Source organism: Salmo salar, chromosome 20 (genome assembly GCF_965601325.2).
Source record: "Salmo salar chromosome 20, fSalSal1, whole genome shotgun sequence".
In the NCBI taxonomy this organism is placed as follows: Eukaryota; Metazoa; Chordata; class Actinopteri; order Salmoniformes; family Salmonidae; genus Salmo; species Salmo salar.
In genome coordinates this window covers 15,717,432-15,745,375 of record NC_138310.1, presented here as the reverse complement: position 1 = coordinate 15,745,375, position 27,944 = coordinate 15,717,432, and the positions used below count along the sequence as shown (strand labels likewise).

The 27,944-nt window shown below is 42.0% G+C and overlaps 1 protein-coding gene across 3 annotated transcripts in view; it reads right to left on the bottom strand.

The window, feature by feature from the left end:
- cemip2 (cell migration inducing hyaluronidase 2) overlaps nt 1-27,944 on the bottom strand; it is a 69,336-nt gene that overhangs the window by 6,164 nt on the left and 35,228 nt on the right. For all 3 annotated transcript variants that reach the window (XM_014160651.3, XM_014160649.3, XM_014160650.3), the window contains exons 13-17: nt 22,416-22,547; nt 22,001-22,036; nt 21,733-21,888; nt 15,334-15,511; nt 2,151-2,366 (exon numbers count right to left, since the gene is read on the bottom strand). In XM_014160651.3, coding sequence (XP_014016126.3) covers nt 2,151-2,366; nt 15,334-15,511; nt 21,733-21,888; nt 22,001-22,036; nt 22,416-22,547 — 718 coding nt within the window. The remainder of the gene's footprint in view (nt 1-2,150; nt 2,367-15,333; nt 15,512-21,732; nt 21,889-22,000; nt 22,037-22,415; nt 22,548-27,944) is intronic.

Below are 27,944 nucleotides of genomic sequence, written 5' to 3'. Positions count from 1 at the left end.
AGAACGTACTGACTTTCCTTCAGACAAGAATGCGTCAAAACTTTGTTGATTTGCAAAATCTCTCTCATTCACATTCGCTTGTAAATGTCCAAACTCAACAATGACATTCGGTAGCTCCTACCTATACACAGTGCATTTGGAAAGTATTCAGACCCTTTGACTTTTTCCACATTTTGTTATGGTTACAGCCTTATTCTAAAATGGATTACAATAGTTTTCCCCTCATCAATACCCCACAATGACAAAGCAAAAACTGTATAGAATTTTTTTTTAGCACACTTACATAAGTATTCAGACTCTTTACTCAGTACTTTAATGAATCACCTTTGGCAGCGATTACAGCCTCAAGTCTTCTTGGGTATGAAGCTACAACTTTTGCACACCTGTATTTGAGGAGTTTCTCCCATTCTTCTCTGCAGATCCTCTCAAGCTCTGTCAGGTTGGATGGGGAGCGTTGCTGCACAGCTATTTTCAGGTCTCTCCAGAGGTGTACGATCGGGTTCAAGTCCGGGCTCTCGCTGGGCCACTCAAGGTCATTGAGACTTGTCCCGAAGCCACTCTTGCGTTGTCTTGGCAGTGTGCTTAGGGTCGTTGTTCTGTTGGAAGGTGAACCTTTGCCCCAGTCTGTGGTCCTGAGCGCTCTGGAGCAGATTTTCATCAAAGCTCTCTCTGTACTTTGCTCCATTCATCTTTCCCTCGATCCTGACTAGTCTCCCAGTCCCTGGCGCTGAAAAACATCCCCACAGCATGATGCTGCCAGGTTTCCTCCAGACGTGATGCTTGGCATTCAGGCTAAAGAGTTCAATCTTGGTTTCGTCAGACCAGAGAATCTTGTTTCTCATGGTCTGAGAGTCCTTTAGGTGCCTTTTGGAAAACTCCGAGCAGGCTGTCATGTGCCTTTTACTGAGGAGTGGCTTCCGTCGGGCCACTCTACCATAAAGGCCTGATTGGTGGACTGCTGCAGAGATGGTTGTCCTTCTGGAAGGTTCTCCCATCTCCACAGAAGAACTCTGGAGTGCTGTCAGAGTAACCATCAGGTTCTCGGTCAGCTCCCTGAACAAGGCCCTTCTCCCCCGATTGCTCAGTTTGGCCGGGCGGCCAGCTCTTGGAAGAGTCTTGGTGGTTCCAAACTTCTTCCATTTAAGAATGATGGAGGCCACTGTGTTCTTGGGGACCTTCTATGCTGCAGACATTTTTGGTAACTTTCCCCAGATCTGTGCCTCGACACAATCCTGTCTCGGAGATCTACTGACAATTCCTTCGATCTCATGGCTTGAGTTTTGCCATGACAAGCACTGTCAAATGTGGGACCTTATATAGACAGTTGTGCGCCTTTCCAAATCATGTCCAATCAATTGAATTTACCACAGGTGGACTCCAAGTTGTAGAAACATCTCAAGGATGATCAACGGAAACAGGATGCACCCGAGCTCAATTTCGAGTCTCATAGCATAGGGTCTGAATTCTTACGTAAATAAGACATCTGTTTTTTATTTTTAATACATTTGCAAAAAATTCTAAAAATCTGTTTTCGCATTTTAATTATGGGGTATTGTGTGTAGATTGATTAGAAGTTTTTATTTATTTCATCCATTTTACAATAAGGCTGTAACGTAACAAAATGTGGAAAAAGTCAAGGGGTCTGAATACTTTCCGAATGCACTGTATGTTTAACTTCCTAAGATGGATTGCCTGTCTTTGCAAATCATTTTTCTCTCTCGTTTGATTCGTTAGCATATTTAGCTAGCAGCCTCTATTGAAATTCGCTATTACTTGTGCTAATTATCTTAGCATTCTGGTAAAATCCTCTTTGATTTTTCAGCGACCCCTTGTGGACTAAACCAATAATACCGTATATCCCGGTTTGAGAGAAGGACGGTATGACAATATAAAAATGCCTCCCAATCATACCCCAAGAGTTAGCCAACCCTACGAACGGGTTTGGTATCTCATATTTCAACAGGGAAGTGAGATATGTTGGAAGCTTGTGGAGCAGAGCTTTATAAACAAGAAGGGAGTAATGAAGTGATCTACGGGACTTTAGTGAGGTCCAGCCGACCTTCTGATACAGGAAACTGTTACCTAAGAAGTGAATAAAGTCACTGGTGATAGGCATTATGACAAATGTCATCGTCGCCCCCCCCACGTACCTGAGAGTAGGTGCCACTGCAGACCAACCCGTTCCACTGGGTGATGTTGGCACAGTCGGGGTGACGGATCAGGTAGTTGTCTGCTCTGCCCACATACACGTCCCTGTAGCCCGTCACAGAGCCATCCACGTCATGGAAGATGGAGTTCTTATCCCCGTCCAGATCATTCTCCTCGAACCACTGGCCAGGATGCCCGAAGAACACCCTCAGATCCACCTGTCACAGACAATAGGTTAAGATATACACACACTACAACACAACCAGCGACTTACAACGATGACATGTATGGCCTAGAAAGTGATTGATGCACAACTTTGTGTGTAGGTTTCCTACCTCTGATCATGGAAGTCGACAGTATTTGAGAGTTGAGCTGAATGTATGTTAGAGTCGTATTCATTAATGCACATCGTAGCAAAACGTTCCTAGTGAAAACGACCCAGGTGTCAGAGAAGAGCGTTCAACAGAAGTCCTTGAAAGACATGTTGAAAATGTGATGTTTTGAGCTGAGTCAAGCCTGACACTAGAGGGCACTCCAACACAGTCTCGTTCTCACACACACAGACAGTCTCTCAGTCAGTCAGTCTGTCTCTGTCAGTCAGTCAGTCTGTCTCTGTCAGTCAGTCAGTCTGTCTCTGTCAGTCAGTCAGTCGTCGTCTCTGTCAGTCAGTCAGTCTGTCTCTCTCAGTCAGTCGTCGTCTCTCTCAGTCAGTCAGTCAGTCAGTCAGTCAGTCAGTCAGTCAGTCTCTCTCTGCAGTCAGTCAGTCGTCCTCTCAGTCAGTCAGTCAGTCAGTCAGTCAGTCTCTCGTCTGTCAGTCAGTCAGTCAGTCTCTCTCGTCAGTCAGTCGTCGTCGTCTCTCCGTCAGTCAGTCAGTCAGTCAGTCAGTCACGCTCAGTCAGTCAGTCAGTCAGTCAGTCTCTCTGTCAGTCAGTCTCTCTGTCAGTCACTCAGTCAGTCTCTCTGTCAGTCAGTCAGTCAGTCTCTCTCTGTTAGTCAGTCAGTCTCTCTCTGTTAGTCAGTCAGTCTCTCTCTGTTAGTCAGTCAGTCTCTCTCTGTTAGTCAGTCAGTCTCTCTCTGTTAGTCAGTCAGTCAGTCAGTCAGTCAGTCAGTCAGTCAGTCAGTCAGTCAGTCAGTCAGTCCGTCTCTCTCTCACACACAGTCCGTCTCTCTCTCAGCACACAGTCCGTCTCTCTCTCACACAGCAGTCCGTCTCTCTCTCACACAGCAGTCCGTCTCTCTCTCACACACAGTCCGTCTCTCTCTCACACACAGTCCGTCTCTCTCTCACACACAGTCCGTCTCTCTCTCACACACAGTCCGTCTCTCTCTCACACACAGTCCGTCTCTCTCTCACACACAGTCCGTCTCTCTCTCACACACAGTCCGTCTCTCTCTCACAGCACAGTCCGTCTCTCTCTCACACACAGTCCGTCTCTCTCTCACACACAGTCCGTCTCTCTCTCACACACAGTCCGTCTCTCTCACACACACAGTCCGTCTCTCTCACACACACAGTCCGTCTCTCTCACACACACAGTCCGTCTCTCTCTCACACACAGTCAGTCCGTCTCTCTCTCACACACAGTCAGTCCGTCTCTCTCTCACACACAGTCAGTCCGTCTCTCTCTCACACACAGTCAGTCCGTCTCTCTCTCACACACAGTCAGTCCGTCTCTCTCTCACACACAGTCAGTCCGTCTCTCTCTCACACAGTCAGTCCGTCTCTCTCTCACACAGTCAGTCCGTCTCTCTCTCACACAGTCAGTCCGTCTCTCTCTCACACAGTCAGTCCGTCTCTCTCTCACACAGTCAGTCCGTCTCTCTCTCACACAGTCAGTCCGTCTCTCTCTCACACAGTCAGTCAGTCTCTCTCTCACACAGTCAGTCAGTCTCTCTCTCACACAGTCAGTCAGTCTCTCTCTCACACAGTCAGTCAGTCTCTCTCTCTCACACAGTCAGTCAGTCTCTCTCTCTCACACAGTCAGTCAGTCAGTCTCTCTCTCTCACACAGTCAGTCAGTCAGTCTCTCTCTCTCACACAGTCAGTCAGTCTCTCTCTCTCACACAGTCAGTCAGTCTCTCTCTCACACACAGTCAGTCAGTCTCTCTCTCACACACAGTCAGTCAGTCTCTCTCTCACACACAGTCAGTCCGTCTCTCTCTCACACACAGTCAGTCCGTCTCTCTCTCTCACACAGTCAGTCCGTCTCTCTCTCACACAGTCAGTCCGTCTCTCTCTCACACAGTCAGTCCGTCTCTCTCTCACACAGTCAGTCCGTCTCTCTCTCACACAGTCAGTCAGTCTCTCTCTCACACAGTCAGTCAGTCTCTCTCTCACACAGTCAGTCAGTCTCTCTCTCACACAGTCAGTCAGTCTCTCTCTCACACAGTCAGTCAGTCTCTCTCTCCACACAGTCAGTCAGTCTCTCTCTCACACAGTCAGTCAGTCTCTCTCTCTCACACAGTCAGTCAGTCTCTCTCTCTCACACAGTCAGTCAGTCAGTCTCTCTCTCTCACACAGTCAGTCAGTCTCTCTCTCTCACACAGTCAGTCAGTCTCTCTCTCACACACAGTCAGTCAGTCTCTCTCTCACACACAGTCAGTCAGTCTCTCTCTCACACAGTCAGTCAGTCTCTCTCTCACACAGTCAGTCAGTCTCTCTCTCACACAGTCAGTCAGTCTCTCTCTCACACAGTCAGTCAGTCTCTCTCTCACACATAGTCAGTCAGTCAATGTACATAATGAATTAGGGTTTCAAATTTGGGGAAATGACACTAATTGTTTTATATTTTTGACATTTTGTCAGGAAATGCAGCTCTGTCTCAGGTTCTGCTGTGGTGCAGCGGTTGCACAGCCCTTCCTCTACAAGGAGCCAGGTTTTCCTGTGTCTACCCTTCTCATTGGCAAGGCTGTGCTCATTGAGCCTGTACTTTGTCAAGATTTTTTCTGAGGTTTTGTTCAGTAATCATGGTCAAATAGTTAGCCCCGGTGTACTGACGATTTAGGGCCAGATTAGCACTGCATTTTGCTTTGTGCTTGTGTTTCCCAATAAGCAATGTAGTTTTGTTTTGACTGTGTTGTAATTTGTTTTATTCTGATTGATTGGATGTTCTGGTCCTGAGGCTTCAGTCTGTTAGCAGAACAGGTTTATGAACTCAGCCCCAGGACCAGCTGGATGAGGGGACTCTTTTCTTTGCTCAGCTCTTAGCATTGCAGGGCTTGGTAATGATATGAGAGGGGGGGTCACTATTTTAGATGTTTCCAAAACTTAATTGCTCTTTTCTGAGTTTTTATTATTAGTGGATATTGGCCTAATTCTGCCCTGCATGCATTGCTTGAAGTTTTCCTCTGGACATGTAGGAGAATCTTACAGAATGCAGGGTTTCAATGGGGTGTTTGTCCCATTTGGTGAAATCTTGTTTTGCAAGTGGACCCCACACCTCGCTGGCATAAAGTGCAATTGGTTCAATGACACATTCAAATAGTTTGCCACATTTTAATAGGCATTTCAATTTGAATTTGTTTTTTAATGGCGTAGAATGCGTGCTTTCTCTCTCAGTTCATTCACTGCATCATTAAGGTGTCCAGTTGAGCTTATTTTTAAACCTAAGTAATTGTAGTGTGTGCAGTACTCTATATATATTGTACCAATTGAGAACTTTGGTCTAATTCCCTGAGATCTGGATCTTCTCTGGAAAATCATTATTTTAGTATTTTTGGGGTTTACTGCCAGGGCCCAGGTCTGGCAGTACTGCTCAGGTCCAGGCTCTGTTGTAGGCCATGTGCTGTGGGTGACAGCAGGCATAGGTCATCTGCGAAGAGTAGGCATTTAACCTCTGAATTGTGGAGACTAACACCAGGGGCTGAGGATTTTTCTAGAATAGTGGCCAATTCACTGATGTAAATATTGAAGAGTGCAGGGCTCAGATTGCAACCCTGGCCAAGGCCCTGCCCCTGGTTAAAGAATGATGTTCTTTTTTTGCCAATTTTAATGCTGCACGTATTGCCAGTATACATTGATTTAATTATGTCATGTGTTTTACCCCCTACACCACTTTCAATAACTTTGTAGAACAGTCCTGTATGCCAAATAGAATCAAATGCTTTTTTAGAAGTCGATAAAGCAAGCATCTATTTTGGTGGACATGTTTATCTATCGGTGTGTAGGGTGTAAATATGATGTTTTGGTACAAATCCAATTTGGCTTTTACTCAAGCCAGTGTGTTTATTAAGGAAGTTTAGAACTCTTACATTTATAATACCACAGAAAACCTTCCCCAGGTTATTGTTCACACAAATGCTTTTTAGGGTCAAATTTGTCTCCGTTCTTAACCTCTCTTGGGTAGGGGGCAGTATTTTCACGTCCGGATGAAAAGCGTGCCCAAAGGAAACTGCCTGTTACTCAGGCCCAGAAGCTAGGATATGCATATAATTGGTAGATTTGGATAGAAAACGGTTACAATAATGTCAGAGTATAACAGAACTGATATGGCAGGCAAAACCCCGAGGACAAACCATCCCCCCCAAAAATAAAAAAATAAATACAATTCAGCCTACCAATGGCTATAACTTTTATTATAAGGCGAAGTCCTCCCAGATTGCAGTTCCTAGGGCTTCCACTAGATGTCAACAGTCTTTAAAAAGAGTTTCAGGCTGGTTTTTGGAAAAATGAGCCAGAAATTGTAGTTTTTCTAGGTGGCTCCTATTTTGGCTGTAGTCTTTCCAAGCGCGTGAATGAGAGCGCGTTCTTTGGTATTTTCCTCAGGTAAAGACAATAACAATTCTCCGTCTTAAATTGTATCATTTATTTACATATTAGAGTACCTAAGGTTTGATTATAAACGTGGTTTGACTTGTTTGGAAAAGTTTATTAGTAACGTTTGGGATTCATTTTGTATGCATTTTGATGGAGGGAAACTGGGTGGATTATTGACTGAAGCGCGCCAGCTAAACTGAGTTTTTATGGATATAAAGAAGGACATTATCGAACAAAAGGACCATTTGTGATGTAACTGGGACCTTTTGGAGTGCCAACAGAAGAAGATCATCAAAGGTAAGGCATTTATTATATCGCTATTTCTGACTTTTGTGTCGCACCTGCTTGGTTGAAATATGTTTTTCATGCTTTTGTATGCTGGGCGCTGTCCTCAGATAATCGCATGGTGTGCTTTTGCCGTAAAGCCTTTCTGAAATCTGACACAGCGGCTGGATTAACAAGAAGTTACGCTTTATTTTGATGTATTACACTTGTGATTTTATGAAAGTTAAATATTTATAATTCTGTAGTTGGAATTTCGCGCTCTGCAATTTCACCGGATGTTGGCCAGGTGGACGCTACCGTCCCACCTGCCCATAATATGTTAAAGATTGAGGTTATGAGTCCTTGATTACAGATGTCAGGGAAATAACCTACACTCAGGATCAAATTAAACAGTTTTAATATAGCCAATTGAAATTTTGCACTAGTGAGTTTGAGCATCTCATTTGGGATACCATCAGGTCCACATGCTTTTTTAAATTTGAGGGCCTGAAGTTTCTTAGAGCTCCTGGTCAGAAAATGGGGAGTCCAATGGATTTCTCGTGGATTTCTCAACTTCTCGTGAATTTGGCATTGCTCTGCGTTTGTGTCAATTTGAACGGTGTTGAAGAGTGTTTTATAATGGGTTGTCCATATGTCACCATTTTGTATCGCTAATTCCTCTTGTTTTGATTTTTCTTTCGTTTTTTTCAATTTTGCCAGAAGTTGTTTGTGTTTATGGACTCCTCAAATAGTGTCAGCTGCTTGCTGTTGTACTTTGCTTTTTGGTTCTGAGTGTACGTTTATAGAGTTTTAAAGTCTCACAGTAATGAAGGCGTAATTCATCATTATTTTGGTCTATGTGCTTTTGGTTGGATAGTGTTCTAAGCTTTTTCCTTATAATTTTACAATCTGCATCAAACCAGTTGTCATCTGTGGTTTTTTAATTATTTTTTAAAACAATTTCAGTTGTGCTTCTTTTGCAGTTTTGCCTCTCTCACAGTCACAGTCTCTCTCACAGTCGCTCTCTCACAGTCACAGTCGCTCTCTCACAGTCACAGTCGCTCTTTCACAGTCTCTCTCTCACAGTCACAGTCTCTCTCTCACAGTCACAGTCTCTCTCTCAGTCAGTCTCTCTCTCACACACATTCACAGTCTATTTCAGTCAGTGTCTCTCTCTTTCAGTCAGTGTCTCTCTCTTTCAGTCAGTGTCTCTCTCTTTCAGTCAGTGTCTCTCTCTTTCAGTCAGTGTCTCTCTCTCACCCTTTCAGTCAGTGTTTCTTTCTCTCTTTTAGTCAGTGTTTCTCTACCTCTCTTTCAGTCACAATGTCTCTCTCTGTCTGTCTGTAAGTGCCAACCCCGTAACTCTGAGCTTTGCTGTGTTCCAGGGCAAAGGGGATTCTACCAACAGATGGGACCGAACCAACAGGGGAAAAAAAGAAAGACAGAAGGAAAGCATGTGCGGGAAAACCGTGTCTGATCCCTGCACTCTAAAAACAAAGCTGTCAGTGAAAGCACAAGTGCCAATAAATCTTAACAGGACCCTCAGAGGGGAATTATGAAAACGTTCAAAAAAGCAGATGTAAGTTCTAGACTCTATAAACACTAATGTTTCAGTCGGTGACCTTTGTCAGACATACAGTACCAGTTAAAAGTTTGGACACTCCTACTCATTCAAGGGTTTTTCTTTATTTTTACTATTTTCTACATTTTGGAATAATAGTGAAGACATCAAAACTATGAAATAATACATATGGAATCATGTAGTAAGCAAAAAATTGTTAACTTCTCTAGGGTACGTGGGACGGTAGCGTCCCACATGGCCAACATCCAGTGAAATTGCAGAGCGCCAATATCAAAAACAGAAATACTCATTATAAAAATTCCTAAAACATACAAGTGTTATACATCAGCTTAAAGATGAACTTCTTGTTAATCCAACCGCTGTGTCAGATTTCAAAAAGGCTTTACGGCGAAAGCAAACCATGTGATTATCTGAGAACAGCGCCCAGCCCAGTTACCAGCCAAGTAGAGGAGTTACAAAAGTCTGAAATAGCAATAAAATTAATCACTTACCTTTGATGATCTTCATATGTTTGCACTCACAAGACTCCCATTTACTCAATAAATGTTCGTTTTGTTCGATGAAGTCCCTCTTTATATCCAAAAACCTCAGTTTTGTTGGCGCATTTTGTTCAGTAATCCACAGGCTCAAAGGCAGTCACAACAGGCAGATGAAAAATCCGAAAAGTATCAGTAAAGTTCGTAGAAACATGCAAACGATGTTTATAATCAATCCTCAGGTTGTTTTTAGTCATAATAATCAATAATATTTCAACCGGACAATAGCTTCGTCAATATAAAAGGAAAACAAGAAAGGCGCGCTCTCGGTCGCACGCAGAAAACCGCTCTGGAGATTTTCCCAGACCACTCATTCAGAGTGGTCTTACTCCCTCATTTTTCAGAATGGAAGCCATAGGAAGTGCAATTTGAGTCCTAAGTCTAAGGAATCTGTACAGGCAGTCAATGGAAAACTACAAACATAAAAAAATCCCAATTCCTGGATGGATTTTTCTCAGGTTTTCGCCTACCATATCAGTTCTGTTATACTCACAGACATTATTTTAACAGTTTTGGAAACTTTAGAGTGTTTTCTATCCAAATTATATGCATATCCTAGCTTCTGGGCCTGAGAAACAGGCAGTCTACTTTGGGCACGCTTTTCATCCGGAGGTGAAAATAGTGCCCCCTACCCTAGTGAGGTTAGACAAAAATATATTTTATATTTTAGAATCTTTAAAGTAGCCACCCTTTGCCTTGATGACAGATTTGCACACTCTTGGCATTCTCTCAACCAGCTTCATGAGGAATGCTTTTCCAACAGTCTTGAAGGAGTTCCCACATACAGTGGTTCGTCCTTTAAAAGTTGCAGCATACTGCGGTGCAGCTTGCATGGTACAGCAGAATTCTATGGCATGTTATTTAAGTGTGATAAGTGTCAACCACTTGTAGCATTAATGCTAGTTAGTGCTAGTTTGACCACCAGATGGCATCTTTGAGAAGCATTTGATAGCCTTCAATAGTAGCTGTACTAGCGATTTTAAAACCTTTTTTGTAAGAACATAGTATATGGGACTCATTTTAAGAAATGTTGCTTAATTAATTTGATTAATATTATGGTGTTTCTATTGCAAGAAAAAAAAACCTGGGTTTCCGTTAGGATGGAACGGAAAATATGGTGCTGTACAACGTGACGGTCGGGAGTACAGTACTGGGATATTTAGCTAAAGAATCCATGTGTCGTGCGGGATACCAGGGTTCAATTCCCTCGACGGGGAGAAAGTAGGCTGTCCTTGTAAATAAGAATTTGTTCTTAACTGACTTGCCTAGTTAAATAAAGGTTACACTAAGAAAGAGCAAAACATTTCTACACCCTAATTTTCTAATTCTAGTCTAACCAATACCCAAACGGAGATTCAGTCAAAATAAAAATCTCATTGATTTATCAAGACCAGTCCCCATGATTGTCTCAGAGCAGCGCGGAATGGTGCTAAAATAGTTGAAGGCTATTGCATCAAATCCTATTGCTTCTAACTTCAATATGCTCTTTAAATAAATCAAACCTACACCACTTAACAGCACATTACTCAACACTAGTGAGACTCATGTCGCCTACGGTAGGACTACAGTATATCAAAAAATATGACGTGACTCTCCGCCAATAATTACATAGACGATATTTCTGTCATTCAGTGATATTTATTCCCATAGTAATTCGCTACAGATCCATAACTAAATAAAAATCAGCATTTTGACAGACAATTTTTTTTAATCATTACTTGATTAACGAAAGCATAAAGATGCCATTATTAGGGGACGTTTTAACTCCATTAATAGTGCAATGCCCATTAAAGTGTTGCCAGTGTGGCGGGGGTCCACCCCCCCTCGCTTCCCCATGGGCTAGGTCGGTCTTCTGTGCGCAGCTCTGCGGCCCATCCCGTGCCCCCTGCCATCGTGCCTTAAACCTTGTGTGCTTTCAGTGGATGCAGCTGGAGAACTGCAAGGCAATCCCATTGCGTGCCACTCGGGAGCCATGACCAATATATACTGTCCTGCTAATAACAGGGTTAACTTCATCGGGGTAGGGGGCAGTATTTTCACGTCCGGATGAAAAGCGTGCCCAGAGTAAACTGCCTGCTACTCAGGCCCAAAAGCTAGAATATGCATATAATTAGAAAACACTATGAAGTTTCTAAAACTGTTTGAATGATGTCTGTGAGTATAACAGAACTCATATGGCAGGCAAAAACCTGAGAAAAATTCCAACCAGGAAGTGTGGAAATCTGAGGTTTGTAGTTTTTCAAGTGATTGCCAATTCAATATACAGTGTCTATGGGGTTATATTGCACTTCCTAAGGCTTCCACTAGATGTCAACAGTCTTTAGAACGTTGTTTCAGGCTTCTACTGTGAATGGGAAGAGAATAAGAGCTGTTTCAATCAGGTGTCTGGCAGTCGGCCATTATTTTAGTTACGTGCGCGGCCATGAGCACGAGCTCAGTTCTCTTTCCTTTATGAAGACAAAGGAATTGTCCGGTTGGAATATTTTTGAAGATTTATGATAAAAACGTCCTAAAGATTGATTCTACACATCGTTTGAAATGTTTCTACAAACTGTAATATAACTTTTTTGACTTTCGGCTGGACTTTAGTGCGTGCGCCTTCTGCATTTGGAATAGTGAACCTAACACGCGAACAAAATGGAGGTATTTGGACATAAAGATGAACTTCATCGAACAAAACAAACATTTATTGTGGAACTGGGATTCCTGGGAGTGCATTCCGATGAAGATCATCAAAGGTAAGTGAATATTTATAATGCTATTTCTGACTTCTGTTGACTCCACAACATGGCGGGTATCTGTATGGCTTGTTTTGGTGACTGAGTGCTGTACTCAGATTATTGCAAAGTGTGCTTTCGCTGTAAAGCTTTTTTGAAATCTGACACAGCGTTTGCATTAAGGAGAAGTTTATCTTTAATTCTGTGCATAACAGTTGTATATTTTATCAACGTTTATGATGAGTATTTCTGTAAATTGATGTGCTCATTCACCGGCAGTTTTGGAGGCAAAACATTTCTGAACATTACCACCATGTAAAATGGGTTTTTTGGATATGAATATGAACTTTATCGAGCAAAACATACATGTATTGTGTAACATGAAGTCCTATGAGTGCCATCTGATGAAGATCATCAAAGGTTAGTGATTAATTTTAGCTGTATTTCTGTTTTTTGTGACGCCTCTCCTTGCTTGGAAAATGGCTGTGTGGTTTTTCTTGTCTAGGTGCTGTCCTAACATAATCTAATGGTATGCTTTCGCCGTAATGGCTTTTTGAAATCGGACACTGTGGTTGGATTAACGAGAAGCTTAACTTTAAAATGATGTATAATACTTGTATGTTTGAGAAATTTGAATTATGAGATTTTTGTTGTTTTGAATTTGGCGCTCTGCTATTTCACTGGCTGTTGGCGAGTGGGACGCTACCGTCCCACATACCCCAGAGAGATTAATAATATATCTGTTAGAATATCCAACAAGCTTTTATAGAATTCTAAATTAATAATAGATCACTTTGTTTAAAAAAATACATTTTGAAGATGATTTTGTTTTCAAATAACGTAAAATGAGCGAGAAAAATGACATTCTTGAACATGAGGTGAGACATTGTTACTAATTTGTAAAGAAAGACAGTTTGTTATTTAGAATTATTTATTTTGGTTTTTAGAGGGAGAGAAACCAAAAAAGTACAGTCATCTCATGGGTCTCCCAGTCGAGGGTGGCACAGGTATTGAACCAGCATCTGTAGCAACACAGCTTGCACTGCTATGTAGTGTCTTAGACCGTTGCGCCACTCAGGCGCTGTATAACGTGACTGGTTGGGAGTGGACTCTGTACTACAGTAGGAGCAAAATAATCCTAACAAAATAAAATAAAAACCTTAGCGTAACAGCAGTTTTAGTAAGTAATACTGAAGTTGTGCACAATTATCAGTTTCTATTTAGGTTTATGTCGCCCATTCATTGTCAGTTAGAGACACAGTAGGACCCAAAAGCATAATCAGTGCTCTAACTCCCCCTTGCGCTGGTCTGGAGCAATGAAGTGGTGATGCAGGGTACCATACTAAACCACAAATGACCTCTAAGTCCTGCAGCATAATCACACAACCTTTAGTTGAGCAACCACTGTATGCTGGGCACTTGTTGGCTGCTTTTCCTTCACTCTGCGGTCCAACTCATCCCAAACCATCTCAATTGGGTTGTTGTCAGGTGATTGTGGAGGCCAGGTCATCTGATGCAGCACTCCATCACTCTCCTTGGTCAAATAGCCCTTATACAGCCTGGAGGTGTGTTTTGGGTCATTGTCCTGTTGACAAACAAATGATAGTCCCACTAAGCGCAAACCAGATGGGATGGCGTATCGCTGCAGAATGCTGTGGTAGCCATGCTGGTTAAGTGTGCCTTGAATTCTAAATAAATCACTGACAGTGTCACCAGCAAAACACCCCCACACCATCGAACCTCCTCCTCCATGCTTCACGGTGGGAACCACACATGCAAAGATCATCCGTTCATCTACTCTGCATCTCACGAAGACACGGTGGTTGGAACCCAAAATCTCAAATTTGGACTCATCAGACCAATGAACAGATTTCCACTGGTCTAATGTCCATTGCTTGTGTTTCTTGGTACAAGCAAGTCTCTTATTATTATTTGGGCCCTTAAGTAATGGTTTCTTTGCAGCAATTCGATCATGAAGGTCTGATTCACGCAGTCTCCTCTGAACAGTTGATGTTGAGATGTGTCTGTTACTTGAACTCTGTGAAGCATTAATTTGGGCTGTAATCTGAGGTGTAGTTAGCTCGAATTAACTTATCATTTGCAACAGAGGTAACTCTGGGTCTTCCTTTCCTGTGGCGGTCCTCATGAGAACCAGTTTCATCATAGCGCTTGATGGTTTTTGCGACTGCACTTGAAGAAACTTTCAAAGTTTCTGTAAAAACTATGAAATAACACATGGAATCATGTAGTAACCAAAAAAGTGTTAAACATGTCTTAAAATAATGATGGACTGTCGTTTGTCTTTGATTATTTGAGCTGTTCTTGCCATAATATGGACTTGGTCTTTTACCAAATAGAGCTATCTTCTGTATACCACCCCTACCTTGTCACCACACAACTGATTGGCTCAAAAGCATTAAGGAAAGAAATTCCACAAATTAACTTTTAACAAGGCACACCTGTTAATTGAAATGCATTCCAGATGACTACCTCATGATGTTGGTTGAGAGAATGCCAAGAGTGTGCAAAGCTGTCATCATGGCAAAAGGTGGCTACTTTGAAGAATGTAAAATGTATGACATATTTAGATTTGTTTAACAATTTTTTGGTTACTACATGATTCCATACGTGTTATTTCATAGTGTTGATGTCTTCACTTTTATTCTACAACGTAGAAAATAGTAAAAATAAAGAAAATCCCTGAAATGAGTAGGTGTCTCCAAACTTTTGACTGGTACCGTCATGCCCTGACCTTAGAGAGCCTTTTTATTTCTCTATTTGGTTAGGTCAGGGTGTGATTTGGGTGGGCATTCTAGTTTTTCTATTTCTTTGTTTGCCGGGTATGGTTCCCAATCAGAGGCAGCTGTCTATCGTTGTCTCTGATTGGGGATGATACTTAGGCAGCCTTTTTCCCACCTTAGTTTGTGGGATCTTGTTTTTGTTAATTGCTGTGTAGCCTGCAGAACTTTACGTTCATTTTGTATTTTGTTGTTTTGTCGGTGTTAAATTTTATTAAAGTAAAATGTTTGCCAACCACGCTGCACCTTGGTCCAATCTTTACGACGAGCGTAACAGGTACTGTATATTTTGTAACATCATTATTCTGTCAGTATTTGAAAGAAGGGGGAGAACAATTGCCCTTCTCCCAAAGTGTGCACTCATACACTACCCCTTGTATTCAAAAGGAAAGGACTCGCTGGTGTAAGGAATATGGCATAAACAATATGGCACCACCTTGCTTGCGCCAATCCAATGCTTTTCTATGCATGAGGGGCAGTGAATGAGTGCCCACTTCTAGGATGAAAGGTGGAGTGGTGTGCTAGCTACTCACAGTGGGCTGGAAGCTGAGCTTGGACAGGTTGTTGCGGGGCGTGAGCTGCCAGGTGTTCTTCAGGTTGAAGCCCACCGCGCTGGTGAAGCGCTCCATCGTCGGGACGTAATTTCGGAAAGTGCTCTGGGTGAGCCGAACAGGACCATCGTAGATCTGGAAGCCACGGATCGGGAATGTCCTTGGAAAAATAAGCGCGAGAGTCACACAACATACATGAACTTCAAATTACCTTCCAGAATGGATCAGCTGACAACCTACAAGTCATGCATAGCTATTTATAACACTGGAGAGAAACATTAAGCCTATTGCTAGGGTTATCAGCTCGTTGTCTTAGCGGGGAAAAGCCTGTCCTCGGGGTCTAACTAGATAATAGAAGGGTATCTAAGTGGGAACATTGTTGTGTCACTCTCTGGGAAAATCCTGGCTGTGACCTCATCAACAGCGACAACAACAAACATCTAGCAGTTACAGGGTGGTCAGGAAGTGTAAAAAAAAAGGCCCATTAATCCCAGAGAGGGGTAACAGGGCCGTCAAAAATTAGGGAAGTCGTCTGAGAAATTAGAGCACGCTGCAATTAGCTGTTCCCAGGTTTTGTGACCACCGGAGAGGTAGCGGCCACAGGCGAGCATGACCAGAGCGACCACTTTAAATGACCGACAACTTCCAAGCCTAAATAAACCCTTGAAATGTCCTGCTATATAAAGGGTGGCAAAGGGGACATGCCAGGTTTGGCACCAGATATGACCTTTTTTTAATCACCCTTCATGTAGTATAAATAATTTGAAAAGCATTTACGTAGTGCTTATGCACACTTTATAAATGTTCTATAATTCCTTTATAAATTGTAGTTTGGTTAAAGGGCAGAAAGCATGAGTTTATACTCACAATGTAAGAACACAGTGTGTTCAAAGACTTAGCAAATTTGTTGCAGTCACGATCTGGTTATCTATAACTACAAACACAGTTATATTTTTGAAATTTTTGTAAAACATATTTACTAACTTATTTCCGGATATCTTCTTAACTACTCACAATGCACTATTTCTCAACGTCATATGGAGAATATACTCTGCGTTAGCTAGCTCAAACTGGCTAACGTTAGCCACTAGCAATGCAGCCCAAGTGTTGGCATTGGTGAGCTACAATCCACCAATCACGAGGTGGTGTGATGTAAACAACCAATCAGATTCCCCACACGTGCAGGCCGCATGATCCTGCTCGGCCGCTCCAGTCCAGGCAGCTGACTTCTCCTGCACCAGCAGGTTTGCCTCTGGCTCAAAAGGAAAGTGGAAAATCATTCCTGCCTGCTCTAATTGTTTAGTACCTCGTCTGTTCTGTTTGTTTTTCGTCCTCCAATTAGTTTGGTCAACTTTTTGTCCTGTTTTCCGTATAGTAGGCTACAATAGTTTTTCAACCTTAGCTTAGTACTAGCATGCTACATTAGCTGACTGACTGTGCTGTTGTGATCGTTGCCATCTGCCTGGAGCCTTCCTCAGATTGCCGTCTAATTGTTGACTCTTCCACTCGTCTCCTGTGCCCAATGCCGCCTCTGATTATTGCCACTGTAAACTATCTACCTTGGATTAACCTCACTATATCGCTTTTGGATTAGCGGCCTCTCCCTCTGAAGCGCCTCTCTCCTACTACCTGGACGTGTCCGATAACAAATATTAGTTTGTTTTTTTACTACAAAATGTTTTAATACTTTTTCCCGTTGCATGCCTTAAAGTGAGTTGAAACCATCAGCAGTTGAAACCATAACAAAGAAACCACCCGCCCTTGTTTCGGTAAAAAGCTGAGGGATGGGGAAACTTTCAAATTCACAGACAGAGCTATGGATGCAAGGACTGACCATCCAAATTATAGTTTTAACCATGTTTTGAGCCTAGTGTTTTTTAAATATAATTTTACTTTGTTTACAAACATTGGAGTAAAACAAACTGATATTTTGGGTTCTAATGGGGTAGGACAGTGTAACTAAGCTCACGAGGCATTTATAAGTTATATTCTTCAAGAATCAATGGGTATACAGTGCCTTCAGAAACTATTCACACCCCTTGACTTTTTCCACATTTTGTTGTGTTAGTGTGATTTTAAAATGTATTAAATTGAGATTTTTGTCACTGGCCTACACATAAAACCCTACAATGTCACAGTGGAATTATGTTGTTTCTTTTGAACAAATTAACTAAAAAGGAAAAGCTTAAATGTCTTGAGTCAATAAGTATTCAACCCCTTTGTTATGGCAAGCCTAAATTAGTACAAATATGCTTAACAAGTCAAGTTGCATGGATAGTGCAATAATATTGTTTAACATGATTTTTTAATGACTACGCCACACATACAATTATCTGTAAGGTCCCTCCGTGGCGCAGTGAATTTCAAACATGGATTCAACCACAAAGACCAGGGAGGTTTTCCAATGCCTTGCAAAGGGTACCTATTGGTAACTGGCAAAAAAAAAAGATATATATATATAAATTTTAAAAAAAGACATTGAATATCCCTTTGAGCAAGGTGAAGTTAATAATTACACTTTGGCTGGTGTATCAATACACCCAGTCACTACAAAAACACAGGCGTCCTTCCTAACTCAGGTGCCAGAGAGGAAGGAAACCGCTCATGGATTTCACTGTGAGGCTAATGGTGACTTTAAAACAGTTACAAAGATTAAAGGCTGTGATAGGAAACTGAGGATGGATCAACATTGTATTTACTCCACAATACCAACCTAATTGACAGAGTGAAAAGATGGAAGCCTGAACAGAATAAAACTATTCTAAAGAATGCATCCTGTTTGCAACAACGCACTAAAGTAATAATGCACAAAAATGTGGCAAAGCAATTCACTTTTTGGCCTGAATACAAATTGTTATATTTGGGGCAAATCCAATAAAACACATTATCACTCTCCATATTTCCAGGCATAGTGGTGGCAGCATCATGTTATGTGTATGCTTGTAATGGTTAAGGACTGGGGAGTTTTTCAGGATTAAAAAGAAACAGAATGGAGCCAAGTACAGGCAAAATAATAGAGGAAAACCTACAGTTTCGACAAATCTTATTGAAAATCTATGGCAAGACCTGCAAATGGTTGTCCAGCTATGATCAACAACCAATTTGACAGAGCTTGAAGAATTTTGAAGAAAAAAAAAAGGGCAAATGTTGCACAATCCAGGTGTGGAAAAACTCACAGCTGTATTCGCTGCCAAATGTGCTTCTACAAAGTATTGACACAGGGATGTGAATACATATCTAAATTAGATATTTCTGCAATTAATTTTAAATATATTTTAGATGAAAAAATATATATACAATTGAAGTCAGAAGATTACATAACACCAAATACATTTAAACTAAATTTTTCACAATTCCTGACATTTAATCCTAGTAAAAATTCCCTGTCTTAGGTCAGTTAGGATCACCACTTTATTTTAAGAATGTGAAATGTCAGAATAATAGTAGAGAGAATGATTTATTTCAGATTTTATTTATTCACATTTCCAGTGGGTCAGAAGTTTACATACACTCAATTAGTATTTGGTAGCATTGCCTTTAAATTGTTTAACTCAAAAGGTTTCGGGTAGCCTTCCACAAGCTTCCCACAATAAGTTGGGTGAATTTTGGCCCATTCCTCCAGACAGAGCTGGTGTAACCGAGTCAGGTTTGTAGGCCTCCTTGCTCCCACACGCTTTTTCAGTTCTGCCCACAAAGTTTATATGGGATTGAGGTCAGGGCTTTGTGATGGCCACTCGAATACCTTGACTTTGTTGTCCTTAAGCCATTTTGCCATAACTTTGGAAGTATGCTTGGGGTCATTGTCCATTTGGAAGACCCATTTGCGACCAAGCTTTAACATCCTGACTGATGTCTTGAGATGTTGCTTCAATATATCCACATAACTGTCCTTCCTCATGATGCCATCCATTTTGTGATGTGCACCAGTCCCTCCTGCAGCAAAGCAGCAACATTTTTCAAGCTGTTTAAAGGCACTTAGTGTATGTAAACTTCTGACCCACTGGAATGGTGAAATAATAATAATAATAATAATAATTTTTTGGAAAATGACTTGTGTCATGCACAAAGTAGATGTCCTAACCAACTTGCCAAAACTATAGTTTGTTATCAATTTGTGGAGTGGTTGAAAAACAAGTTTTAATGACTCCAACCTAAGTGTATGTAAACTTCCGACTTCAACTGTATATATGTTTTCACGTTGTCATTATGGGGTATTGCGTGTAGATGGGGGAGCCATTTTTTTTAAAATCCATTTTGATTTCAGGCTGTAACACAACAAAATGTGGAATAAGTCAAGGGGCATGATTACTTTCTGGAAGCACTGTATATTCATTTCTAAGTCCCAAAATTCATGTAGCAACTGCGTATTGCCCCTTTAATGAACACGACCAAGAGGCCCGTCTCTCTGACTGTGGGTGGGTGGCTGACAGCATGCTCCCTGTTCCTGATCTGAGTGCCTCTGCGCAACTGTTATCCATGACTGACTTACATTTTCTCAGACTTGTAGTGGTGATTGATTTCTAAGTAGAAGTCGACCGAATATGATTTTTCAACGCCGATACCGAGTATTGAAGGACCAGAAAAAGCCGATACTATATATATACACACACACACACCACCAGCTTTCACACATATAACCACCAGCTTTCACACACATATATATATATATATATATGTGTGAAAGCTGGTGGTTCCTTTTAACATTCCTTTAAACATGAGTCTTCAATATTCCCAGTTAAGAAGTTTTAGGTTGTAGTTTATATATATATATATATATATATATATATATATATATATATACAACCTAAAACTTCTTAACTGGGAATATTGAAGACTCATGTTTAAAGGAATGTTAAAAGGAACCACCAGACAATAATGACAATTACAACAATACTGAATGAACAATGAACACTTATTTTATCTTAATATAATACATAAATAAAATCAATTTAGTCTCGAATAAATAATGAAACATGTTCAATTTGGTTTAAATAATGCAAAAACAGTGTCAGAGAAGAAAGTAAAAGTGCAATATGTGCCATGTAAAAAAGCTCATGTTTAACTTTCTTGCTGAGAACATGAGAACATATGAAAGCTGGTGGTTCCTTTTAACATGAATCTTCAATATTCCCAGTTAAGAAGTTTTAGGTTGTAGTTATTATAGGAATTATGATGCGTCGACTATTTTTTATTTGTATTTCATATACCTTTGACTATTGGATGTTCTAGTATTGCCAGCCTAATCTCGGGAGTTGATAGGCTTGAAGTCATAAACAGCGCTGTGCTTCAAGCATTGCTAAGAGCTGCTGGCAAACGCAGTAAAGTGCTGTTTGAATGAATGCTTGCTGCTGAATGCCTGCTGCTGTCTACCACCGCTCAGTCAGACTGCTCTATCAAATCATAGACTTAATTATAATACAATAAATACACAGAAATATGAGCCTTAGGTCATTAATATGGTCAAATTTACATTTACGTCATTTAGCAGACGCTCTTATCCAGAGCTACTTACAAATCTGGAAACCATCATTTTGAAAAACAAAAAGTTTATTCGTTCAGTGAAATATGGATCCGTTCCGTATTTTATCGAACGGGTGGCAACCCTAAGTCTTAATATTTCTGTTACATTGCAAAACCTTCAATGTTGTGTCATAATTATGTACAATTCTGGCAAATTAATTACGGTATTTGTTTGGAAGAAATTGTCTTCACACAGTTCGCAACGAGCCAGGCGGCCCAAACTGCTGCATATACCCTGACTCTGCTGCACTGAACGCAAGAGAAGTGACACAATTTCCCTAGTTAACATTGCCTGCTAACATACATTTCTTTTAACTAAATAGGCAGGTTAAAAAATATAAACTTGTGTGTTGATTTTAAGAAAGACATTGATGTTTATGGTTAGGTACATTTGTGCAACAATTGTGCTTTTTTCGCGAATGTGCTTTGTTAAATCATCACCTGTTTGGCGAAGTTGAAGTAGGCTGTGATTCGATGATAAATTAACAGGCACCGCATTGATTATATGCAACGCAACCTCTATTTCTAAGACAGGCCCCCCCCCCTTTCGGTCTCTGTCATATAAGGCTTACTACACGGATCTAGTAAATTGTTTAGCAGGAAACACAGGAAGTGACACAGCAAAACCATTCATCCTGTTACAGGAAGCAGTACTTCCCTTCCAAGAGCAACACATTTGTTCACCCCCTTTCGAATACTGTTTTTTATCACACACACACACACACACACACACACACACACACACACACACACACACACACACACACACACACACACACACACACACACACACACACACACACACACACACACACACACACACACACACACACACACACACACACACACACACACACACACCTGTTCCTGGGTAGTGTCCGCATCTTGCGATCTGCTCCCCCCTGGCCCCAGTACTTGTTCTGGCCTCCGTTGGAGCCGCGGTTCCGGCTCTCTCCCACAAACAGAGACTGGGTCACCTCCTGACTGGAGCCCTCATCCTTAGGGTAGCTGCCGTCACTAAAGGAAGACAACAGGCAGGGGATGTGTTTTTGAGCAAACGTGTGTGTGTGTGTGGGGGGGGGGGGGTATGCACAGATGTAGAAACATACACAGGAGCCTTGGTACATACCTCGCAAAGGAGAGTCCCACCCCATTGTCTGCAAATCTATAACCAGAGAGAATAAATGCATCAGTAATGGAGGAGTCACTGGTTCACTGTCATCTATGGCCTTGTGGACTGAGAAATAGGAACTCCTAGACAAATTAACTATTAGTAACATGCTAATTGGCTACACATAGCCCGATGATAGGTTACACCTAGATGGCCACTTGTTTACATGTTAGCATAGCATGCTAACCTCTGATTGTAATGCAAGTTGCTACGGTAACTCCTGGGTAACATTTGAGACCCTTAACTCTGTGCCAATCATACAGCAAACCTAAGAGACAACCCATGATATGACTACTGCACAGGACATTGATGAACAATGATGAATGTAGGCGCATTCATCATGGGCTTAATGTGTTGACATCCCAGCACTCACCCAGAGTTCTGAATGGTAATGTCACCGCCACGTATCCAGGCTCCGAGGTCATTGTTCTTGAAGGCGATGAGTGTGTCGATGAGAGCAGCCACCCGCGGCCAGTTTGGGTCTGCATTCTCATGTGGACGGAACCTGAAACGGACCCATATGTAATATGAGTATAGACACACACACACACACACAGCGTGGGCAGTGGTCTTGGAGGAGGGCCTAAGCTATTTTACATCTGTTGAATCCGAGGCTTGTATTTGGACAGACTGCTGCAGAGTGGAAACTATCTGTAGAGCCTTGCTTTCTCTGTAAACAAAAATCTGCCAGACCCTCCAGGCTACAGTACAAGTACCGTACAGACTATCCAAGTACCGTACAGACCAGTACAGACTATCCAAGTACAGTACAGGGCCTGGTTTCCCAAAAGCATCTTAAGGCTAAGATCATCGTAAGAACCTTCGTAGGAGCATCGTTAAATCTCTGAACGGTTTCCCAAAACAATCTATACAAAAAATAGACGCTAGTCATCTAAGGACTGCCTCAGACCATTTGTAGACCAGCTAACGTCGTCATTAGAATTTTATACACAGATGATTTGGCTTAATATAGAATCAAGATCACTGCATTAAAATATAAATACACTACCCCTTAATGTGCATTCAATTGAGTTATATTTTGCTAATTGGAGGCTACTATCTGTAATTTTTGCCTCAATATATTTAATGTGTAACATGTGTGTAATTATGTGCCAAATCTATGATTTTCTGCATTATTATAGGGTAGGCTAAACATTAGAATAAGCAGCCTCAATATTTGCAGCCAGGTGATAATATAACTCTAAGAGCTGATCCGTCGTTAGTATTTTTGAATAATTATAATGTTAAATTAAGATTTGAAAGGAAGAACACTGATCTGAGATCAGCGCTGCCTTTCCTTAGATCCTTTCAGTATCAACACATGCCTCAACGACTCACTTAGCTACGGTTCTTTCTAGATGTTGTTTTGGGAATCACATGGTACACCTTCGGCTGTTGTAGGAACGATGCATCGTTAAAAACACTCGTAAGCCTAAATTCAATCGCTATTAGGAAACCGGGCCCAGTACAGAACATACAAGTATAGTACAGACCAAGACTAAACCATTTAAACTACCGACCATCTAAGGAAACCTAAAGTTAGGAGCTCCACAATTTAGAAGCACCCGAATTTGTAATTTTTTTTATTGATTGAGATGTAACCTACATTTGGACTATATCAATCCTACTTACTTTTGAAGCACATCTCCTGAAGAAGATATCACTTTTCCTTTCTTTCTGTGTTGCCAAATGTTTGCATATACTGGTAAAGTTACCAGGTTGTTAGTAGGGCTACGCGATATGGGTAGGAAGTCTAACAGATTGTTCAACCAAATATTGCGATTTGACTTGCGATATACAGGTAACTGGCAAAATAAAGGAAATACTTGATTCAATGAGGGATACAAAGTACACAAAGCTTCCACACAGGTGTGGGTCCTGAGTTAATTAAGGAATTAACATGCTTAGGGTCATGTATAAAAATTCCCAGTTGCCAATTATTTTATCTACCATGGCTAGAAGAAGAGATCGCAGTGACTTTGAAAGAGGGGTCTCAAAAGGAGCATAGGAGGTTTAAAAGGTGTGTGTGTGTGTGGCCCTATGCCCTATTAAGACACAATGTTGGTGTTTTGTTTATGTTGGCAGTTACCTGTAGATCAAAACACTTGGGTGAACTGTTGGAATCATAGAATTTGAATAATCATTATATTTATATGGTTGGTGTTGTTTGGCATGACAATAATTTAAAAAGTCAGGAAGGAGTTATGACAGGGTAGAAACCAAAGTGTTGGGTCAGTGTTTCCCAGGGGACCCTAATCACATTTGAATAGATGTTGCATTTAGTCTATTCTTTGTCTATCTGATATCGAACATGCCATTGCACAAACAACATACTGATCTACACCACCACTGGTAACAACCTGTATTAGAGCTAACGTTTGCTTTGCCCTAGCTAGTGCATTTAGCTAGCCAGCTAGCTAGTTGGCGAGTAGCATTATTTTAGGCACTTGCTAGCTTCCTTAGACTAACTAACTCACGTTTTGCAGAGAGCAAGATACAAACTAATAGTATAATAGAGAAAATATGTGGATTCATATTTAGGAACAATATTCCTGTTTTGGAAGAACATGTTGAGTGTGTGAATTGACAGCATGCTGGGAGATTAAACAGCGTGGAGGAACTGTGTGCTGCCTGCTTGAGTGATAGGGGGTGGGGCTTGGTGTGTTTGGCCCGGTAACTGGAAGCAAGCAGCCACAGGAGGCAGCCTGTCTGTGTACAGAAGATTGTTGCGACAAAATATTGTTACGCATATCATTTTTTATTGGATTTAAGTCACATGGGTACTCCCAAAATAAAAAGTTGCACAGCAAAATATACTCAACAATTTTACTGAGTTACAGTTCAAATAAGGAAATCAGTCAATTGAAATACTTAATTAGGGCCTAATTAGACAGATAAGGCAGCTCTGCTTCTAGCTCCTAAGCAACTTTGCAGTATTTCGTTTTTTTGGTGTTATTTCTTACATTATTAGCCCAGAATTTTTTTTGTGTTATTACATACAGCCAGTAATAACTTTTGGTTATCAGAGCGGCGGTAACTCACCAGCATTAGAACTTTCCCGAAGTGGATCCTTTGTTCGTACCCCCCAGGGCAATTGAAATTATTCCAGAGGCTGCTCCAAAACGCGGCCGGCGGAGAAGAGGTATTCGGAGCGGACTTCCAGACTGACTCAGGTGGCGTGCACACCATCCACCGCTTCCGAGTATATTACTCGCTAATGTTCAGTCTCTGGATAATAAAGTAGACGAGCTAAGGGCGAGGATCTCCTTCCGGGGAAGACATCAGGGATTGGAACATACTCTGTTTCACGGAAACATTGTTCTCTCGGGATATACTGTCCCCGTCCCTTCAGCCATCTGGTTTCTCAGTACATCGCACAGAGAGGAACAAAGAACTCTCCGGAAGAAGAAAGGCGGGGGTCTACATTTCATGATTAACCACTCATGGTGTGATTGTGATAACATATAGAAACTCAAGTCCTTTTGTTTACCCGACCTAGAATACCTCACAATCAAATGCCGACAGTATTACCTCCCAAGAGAATTCTCTTCGGTTATAGTCACAGCCGTGTATATACCCCTCAAGCAGATACCAAGAACTACACTGGACTTTATGCAAACTGGAAACCACATATCCTGGGGATTTTAACAAAGTAAATTTGAGAAAAACGCTATGGAAGTTCTACAACACATTGACTGTAGTACTCGCGCTGGTAAAACATTGGACCACTACAACTCAACTTTTTGAAATGCCTACAAGGCCCTCCCCTGCACCTCCCTTCAGCAAATCTGATCACGACTCTGTTTTGCTCCTCATTTCCTAAAGGCAGAAACTCAAACAGAAAGTACCCGTGCTAAGGTCTATCCAACGCTGGTCTGACCAATCAGAATCCATGCTTCAAGATTGTTTTGAACACGCGGACTGGGTTATGTTCCGGGTAGCCTCTGAGAATAACATCAACAAATACACAGATACGGTGACTGAGTTCATCAGGAAGTGTAAGGAGGAGATGTACCCAATGTGACAATTAATACCTACCTAAACCAGAAACCTTGGATAGATGGCAGCATTCGCACAAAACTGAAAGCGCGAACCCCTGCATTTAACCAAGGCAAGGTGACTGGGAATATGGCCGAAAACAAACAGTGTAGTTATTCCCTCCGTAAGGCAATCAAACAGGCAAAACGTCAGTACAGAGACAAAGTACAGTCGCAATTCAATGGTTCAGACACGAGACATATGTGGCAGGGTCTACAGACAATCATGGACTACAAAGGGAAAACCAGCCATGTCGCTGACACCGACATCTTGCTTCTGGACAAGCTAAACACCTTCTTCGCTGGCTTTGAGGATAACAGTGCCATCGACGAAGGCCCGCTACCAAGGACTGTGGGCTCTCCTTCTCCGTGGCCGACATAAGTAAGACATTTAAGCATGTTAACCCTCACAAGGCTGCCGGCCCAGACGGCATCCCTAGCTGTGTCCTCAGAGCATGTGCAGACCAGCTGGCTGGAGTGTTTACGGACATATTCAATCTCTCCCTATCCCAGTCCTCTGTTCGTGCTTGCTTCAAGATATCCACCATTGTTCCTGTGCCCAACAAAGCAAAGGTAACTGAACTAAATGACTATCACCCAGTAGCACTCACTTCTGTCATCATGAAGTGCTTTGAGAGGCTAGTTAAGGATCATATCCCCTATACCTTACCCACCTCAATTTGCTTACTGCCCCAGTATATCCACAGATGATGCAATCGCCATCGTACTGCACACTGCCCTATCCCATCTGGACAAGAGGAATAGCTATGTAAGAATGCTGTTCATTGACTATAGCTCAGCATTCAACACCATAGTACCCCCCCAAGCTCATTATTAAGCTCGGGGCCCTGGGTCTGAATCCTGCCCTGTGCAACTTGGTCCTGGACTTCCGGACGGTCCGCCCCCAGGTGGGAAAGGTAGGAAACAACACCTCCACTTTGCTGATCCTCAACACAAGGGCCCCACAAGGGTGCGTGCTCAGCACCCTTCTGTACACCCTGTTCACCCATGACTTCGTGGCCACAAGTTTGCAGACGACACAACAGTAGTAGGCCTGGTTACCAACAATGACGAGACAGCCTACAGGGAGGAGGTGAGGGCCCTGGGTGTGTGGTGTCAGGAAAATAATATCTCACTCAATGTCAACAAAACAAAGGAGCTGAACGTGGACTTCAGGAAACAGCAGATGGAGCATGCCCCTATCCACGTCTACAGGAACACAGCGGAGAAGATGGAAAGCTTCAGGTTCCTCGGCATACACATCACTGACGATCTGAAATGGTCCATCCACACAGACAGTGTGGTGAAGAAGGCGCAACAGCGCCTCTTCAACCTCAGGAGTCTGAAGAAATTTGGCTTGGCCCCTAAAACCCACAAACCTTTACAGATGCACAATTGAGAGCATCCTGTCGGGCTGTATCAGCGCCTGGTACGGCAACTGCACCGCCCACAACTGCAGGGCTCTTCAGAGGGTGGTGCGGTCTGCCAAACGCATCACCGGGGGGCAAACTACCTGCCCCCCAGGACACCTACAGCACCCAATGTCACATGAAGGCAAACAAGATCATCAAGGACAACAACCACACGAGCCACGGCCTGTTCATCCTGCTTATCATCCAGAAGGCGAGCTCAGTACAGGTGCATCAAAGCTGGGACCGAGAGGCTGAAAAACAGCTTCTAACTCAAGGCCATCAGGCTGTTAAATAGCGATATTCTATTCTACTGTATTTTAGTCAATGCCACTATTTCTTAATTCCATAATTTTACTTTTAGATGTGTGTATTGTTGTGTATTGTCTTTAGATACTACTGCACTGTTGGAGCTACGAACACAAGAATTTCGCTACACCTGCAATAACATCTTCT